Genomic DNA, 5,954 nt, shown 5'->3' with positions numbered 1-5,954 from the left:
ATGGAGGAGCTGCCGGGTGGGAGAAGGTGCCGGGGAAAGACCCCGAGAGCACACGCTCGCCACGGCCTCGCTCTCTGGGCACAAGCCCAGGGGAGGCTGGGGAGCTGTGACTCTCTCCAGAGGAGCACAAGCCCTCATGGGGTGTGGGGACACAGGGGCTGGCCCAGGGACACTGGGTCCCTCTGTGCTCACAGACAAGACCTCGGGGAAAGACCCCGAGAGCACACGCTCGCCACGGCCTCGCTCTCTGGGCACAAGCCCAGGGGAGGCTGGGGAGCTGTGACTCTCTCCAGAGGAGCACAAGCCCTCATGGGGTGTGGGGACACAGGGGCTGGCCCAGGGACACTGGGTCCCTCTGTGCTCACAGACAAGACCTGCACCGCATCCTCCACCACATCCCAGCCACTGCCTGTCCCCCAGGGAGCCAGCAAAGGGACCCCCACGGGGACACGGCACCACGGCTTCGCCCAGAGCCAACACCAACAGTTCACTTTCAGGTTAAGGTGACAGGAAGGTGAAGTCTTACCTGCTGACCGACCTCGAGCCGTAGTCATCGAGACCCTGCGGAGAGGAGGGGAGGAAGCACGGTGAGGGGTGGGGGACATGGGCTGTGCCCATCCAGGTGCCACTGGAGGGTCACACCGACAGACCAAAGTGCATCAGGCCCTGGGGATGCTGGGGCCGAGAGTCAATGCATTTGGAAAGGAAAAGGAGATATGGAGATGATTCGAATGGGATTTAGACAGCAGAGAGTAAAGTTGCACCGCTCTCTTCGGAGCAGGACTTTATTCTGGCAAGACAAGGGAAAGGTACGGGCGGGAGAGCCCCGTCTGCTCTGCCCAGCCCCACCGCGGTACCGAGCTCCAGCCGCTTTCGGGATGTGAGACACTCAGAAAGGGAACGAACATGTCTGAGAGACACCAGTGAAATGTTCTGTGGGAAGAGGTGTTTGTCTGTGTCAACTCCCACCAGAAACCCACAGGGTTTTGGACCATTTTCTCCTTCAGCCGGTATGGAATGGTGCTCACAGTGGGGAAGGACTGCACCGGTCCGAGGAGCAGGCAGGGACTGGGTTTGGGGAACATTGCTCCCTGGCCAAGGACCTGCCCTGGGGTACGGTCACAGAGCAGCTCTGCTCTCCATGACAAACACAGGACAGCTCCAGGAAGGTGCACGGCCAGCTCACAGACCCACATTCCCACCATCCCAGGAATGCTTCCCATCACAAAACCCCAAATCCAGCAGCAAACGCAGCAAACAGCAAGAACTGGGGCTGAGCTTCTGCCCCATCCCCTTCAGGGAGAACCAGACCCTGTCCGGAGCTGCTGCCTCTCTGAGGTGCCGTGCCGATGGCACAGGTGCCGCCTCTCCCCCTCCTCATCCTCTCCCCATCCCCCAGCACATGCTCCAAGGAAGCCAACGTGGCTCATCCCCCCACACTCGCTCCAGGAGGGAAGCCCCACCATGCCAGCAGCTCCTGAGTTAAGCTGATCTCCACACGTGCATCCTTCCTAGTGCGTTATTCAAGAAGCTCTGAGCTCATTTTGGAGAATCACTGGAGCCCTGGCCACGGTCTGTCCCAGCTCCCCACGGAGTCCCCACGGGACCATCACCGGCTTGAATCGGCACGTGCCAGAGAAAATGCTTCCAGCTGCCCACAAACAGCTGGTTTCTGGTGGGAGGCTCCCATGGAGTCGGCAAGTGTTGTCCTTTGGGGGTTTACGGTGCTGTTTTGTGTTTTTTTCTTGCCTGTTCCACCCAGGAGAGCCAAACCAGCCAGTCCTCCTCATCCACCGCTCTCCTCTCCTGCTGCCTCCTGGCATCCCCCATCCCTTCTCCCCAGGAGAGATGCTCAGCAGAGAGGGGGTCCCGGGCAAGGCACGTGGGTCACCACGCAAAACCAGCCAACCGCTCGTAAATCCCAAGGGAAACATTGCGTGTGTTTGGACTTACAGCTGTCGACCTAGCGTAAGGCTTGTAGTGAGCGGAGGGAGGTTGGCAGAGGCCACTGGCATAGTCTTTAATTGCACAACCATAGGGCATTAGGTAGTCCTACAAACAACGAACACAGGTTGGAGAGCAGCCCTCCTTCACCCGCACGCCATCTGCACCACACCGGGGCTGAGAACACGCTGGGACACGTTTCATCCTCCTGCTTTAAAACCATGGGTGGGACGGGGATGTCACAGCCCGGCCACCAGCAAGGTGGCACACAGGGCTCCAGGAAGGACCAACGCCCAGGGCTTTGCATTGGAAGGGGTTGCCCAGGGCAGTGGTGGAGTCCCCATCCCTGGAGGGATTGAAGAGTCGTGTAGACACAGTGCTGAGGGACATGGGTTAGTCGGGGACTGGTCAGTGTTGGGTTCATGGTTGGACTCGATGAGCATCTCCCATTTATAAAAGGTCACCCCCAGGGTGGGAGAAGCCCCCACTCCCCACGGGCTCACCTGGGAGAAGGCGGGCACGGCCACGCTGTACGGCCTCTGCTTGAAGGTGTTGGTGCCTTGTGCCTGGAAGGCTTGGGAGGACATGCCGTAGTCGGGTGGCGGGATGGCGATGTCATCTTTATCCAGCAGATTGCCGGTGCTGCTGCTCTTCCCTTGCTGCAGGCTGGGGTGGGGGGAAACCCAAAGCCGAGGCATCAGCACCAGCCCTCCCCAGGCTGAGACCCCCAGGCTGCTTGTTCACCCATGGTGAAGGACCCCATGGCCAAAGCCCCCCTGAGCCAGCTACCACCCACCTGTGCTGGGAGTTATTCCTAATGACAGACACCATGTCCAAGGGGGGGAGGAGTATTCCCATCCCAAACCTATAAGCCTGATCTGGTGTCCTGGTGTGAGCTGGGCCAGAGCTGGTTCTGTTCAGCAGCCAGAACAGTGCTGGGGTTTGGTTCCAGCTGGGATTTGTCAGGAGAGAAACGCTGAGAACATCCCCATGTTGCATTTGTGTCCCTGGCACTGAAGGACTTTGTGTTTGTCCGTCTGCAAGTGCAAGATCTCAGGGGGGAGGAATATTGACATGGATCAGCTCCATGGGCATTGGGCTCTGCCAAGGGGCTGTTCCATCTCCTGTCCCCCATGGGCAGGAGATCCATGAGGGGCTCTTCCTCTCTTGCTCTCTCTGGCTTTGGCTCGGGCTCTCCCGGGATTGCGGTTTCGGGTCGGGATTGTGGCTCCTCTGGGATTGTGATCTGGGAACGGGCCGGGCTTGGTGGGCGGGTGGCGAGCAATGGCAAATGGCACTTGGTGTCACTCATTTGCATATTCTATTATTATAATAACAGTATTATTTTAAGTTTTATTTAATTTCCATTATTAAATGGTTCTTATCTCCCCCTTTGAGTCTCCTTCCCCTTGCCCCCCAATTCTCTCCCCTATCCCTTGTGGGGGTGAGTGAGTGAGCGGCTGGGTTTTGCTGCCAGCCCAGTGAAACCACCACACCTGGGAGGGGTGCAGGGACCCACCCAGCACAGCATCCCCACGATGCTCCTACCTCGCATGGACCCGCTCGCTGCCATCGCTGTCGAGGACCCGCGTGTAGGAGAAAGGAAACCAGCCCCTCCTGCAAGGCAAAGGCAGAGGATGAAGACCAACCCAGGTTTATTCGCAGAGGATCCAGGAGATGCTGTGCTCGGGGGTCATGGCACACCCATGGCACTCACATTTTGGTTTTCTCGCTCTCCCCGTAATGCCAGCCGTCCCTGGCCTCTGGCACCAGCAGCGTGATGAGGTCACCCTCCTTGAAGCTCAGGAGGGTGCTGTTATCTCCGGCAGCGTGAGAGAAAATGGCCTGGACCCTCGTCCTGCCGTTCCTCTCGAGCCCTGCGGCCATGGAGCTGGAGCGTGGCAGTGTCTTGTTTTCAGCTGGTGGGAGACAGAGACCAACGAGTGTCCCAGGTCCTTGACCCCGTGGCCATACTTGGGCACAGCCTGGCAGGACCAGCAGCAGGACACATCCATGTCCTTGCTTATTTTACCCCAGGTGCTGACAAAACCCTCACACTGTGACTCACACCCGCCCCCTTCATGACCAGGATCAGGTCACTGCTCTTGGCATCGCCCACTAGCCTCAGCAAAGGGAGGAGCCTCCCTGTGTGAGATTCCCCAAGATCTTCCTCCTGGAAATCCTGCCCGTGGGCTTTACCAAACCCCAACCAAACCCCAACCAGCCCAAAGCCCACCCAACCAAACCCCAACCAGCCGAGTCTGCGGCACAGCCCACTCAGATCATTTCCTAACCCCAGATCCAGACTCATGTTGGCACCTGATGCCATAGGGATGCTGCTGGTCCCTGACCCACCACCACAGCATCCCTGATGAGCCTGCTCACCACAAGCACCGCCCGGCACAGCCGGCACCGGAGCACAAGGGGTTCAAAGCCTCACCTGACACGTAGCTGTTTTTCGGTGGCACGTTTTTGCGAACTGGGAGTGTATTGGAGTAAGAGTCACTCAGCTGCTTCTGAGGCTGGGGAGGAGATAAAGATTTGGGCTGTGCTGGCTTCATCTCAGACCAGTGGTTGTACCCGTCACTGTCTGGGCCTGAGACTCCATTCATCACCGGCATGGCCTCCTGTGCCGACATGCGCTACGGAGAGAGGAAGGGATGGGGGGAAGATGGGAAGTGTCTTCATTAGGGCATCCACCGCAGCTCCCACAGTGGGACACAGCTCCAGGGAAGGCGGCTCACGGCAGATCAGAGCTTCAGCCCATTGGGTTTAGTTCCCCAGCTGGAACAGTTGCTCTGGGGGCAACCATAGGGTCACCTCTACGGTATTTTACTGCTCCAAGCTGCCTCACGCTCAATAAATCCCTCCTGAGCTCTACGGCTCAGCTCGTGTCCCCACATTGGGGGAGACCCTTTTCTGAAGGGTCTTTCATCCCATGGGTCACTTCAAGCCCCTTCTCCCATGGTTATTGGGGTACCTTTGTTCAGCCCCACAGCTCTGGGACCAGCCTGGTCAGGCAAGTCCAGCTTGTGGGTTCCCCAAAACCCCCCCGAGAAGCCCCTGCAGCCCTTATCCCTCTGGAGCTCAGCAGCCCAGATGGGATGGGATGGGATGCCCATCACCATGCCAGGTACTTTCCACATCCCAGGGTGGCACGTGCACAGAGCTGCCCATCCCTGCACATCAATGACGGTCCATCAAAAGGCAACTTGCTGAGGACAACGGTGACACCGGCCTGGGCTCGTCCCTCCAGCTTTGCTCAGAAGGGCAGGACAGCTTCCACCACGGAGATACTTACTCCTACAAAAGGTGCCAGCTCCGGGGGGACAGGGAGAGGTTTGGCACCAGGGATGGGGTCAGAGATGATGAGGTTGGATTTGGATGTAGAAAGAGGACTGGGCATAATGGTGCCGTTGCTGCTGGCAGCCATCTGCTGCATCAGCTGGATAGCGCGGTCCGGGATCTTGTTGGGATCCGAGCAGGACTGCTGCCACAGTGGCAGTTTCTGCGTCAGCATCTCCTTCCCCTGCAAAGGAGAGAGACGAGGTGTGAGGGCACAGGGGTGCGGGAAAACCCACCCAGCTCCACACCCTGCCCTGTGCAGATCCGGGGTGGGCTTGATCCCGGACACACTGATGGATCTCTCTGCATGGCATGGACGAGATAAAACACAGGGACTCACTGCTGCTGGGCTCTGATAGCAGCTGAGCCAGGAAGGTGTCATGAAAAATGGAAAGGAGGGAAGAAAAAAGTAATTCATCTCCCCAGCTTATTCCCAGCTATCCTGCGTGGGGCAGTGGGGCTGTAGGAAGCTGGGCAGGGTGCTGGGCTCGGCAAGAACAGCATCGCTCAACCGAGCAGAGAAATCAAACCGGATGAAAGGCTCAGCCACGGGATGGGCAGCACAGTCAGACCCTGCACCACTGCCCAGGTCCCGAGGGATGAGCTTCATCTTGGGGCTGCCCAGGTCCTGACAGCCTCTGGCCCCACCACCCTGTGGTAAACCC

At 58.6% G+C, this 5,954-nt stretch overlaps 1 protein-coding gene across 1 annotated transcript in view; it reads right to left on the bottom strand.

The window, feature by feature from the left end:
- The window catches only part of BAIAP2 (BAR/IMD domain containing adaptor protein 2), a gene marked incomplete at its 5' end in the record, with an annotated part of 8,270 nt that overhangs the window by 270 nt on the left and 2,046 nt on the right, over nucleotides 1-5,954 (bottom strand). The window contains 6 exons of the mRNA XM_010177521.1: nucleotides 527-561; nucleotides 2,448-2,610; nucleotides 3,493-3,561; nucleotides 3,662-3,863; nucleotides 4,385-4,586; nucleotides 5,246-5,473. Of these exons, the coding sequence (XP_010175823.1) occupies nucleotides 527-561; nucleotides 2,448-2,610; nucleotides 3,493-3,561; nucleotides 3,662-3,863; nucleotides 4,385-4,586; nucleotides 5,246-5,473 (899 nt within the window). The remainder of the gene's footprint in view (nucleotides 1-526; nucleotides 562-2,447; nucleotides 2,611-3,492; nucleotides 3,562-3,661; nucleotides 3,864-4,384; nucleotides 4,587-5,245; nucleotides 5,474-5,954) is intronic.

This window comes from Antrostomus carolinensis, unplaced genomic scaffold (assembly GCF_000700745.2).
Source record: "Antrostomus carolinensis isolate BGI_N321 unplaced genomic scaffold, ASM70074v2 scaffold32551, whole genome shotgun sequence".
Lineage (NCBI taxonomy): Eukaryota > Metazoa > Chordata > Aves > Caprimulgiformes > Caprimulgidae > Antrostomus > Antrostomus carolinensis.
Note: the sequence above shows the minus strand (reverse complement) of the source record. Positions and strands in the feature narration are given on the sequence as shown.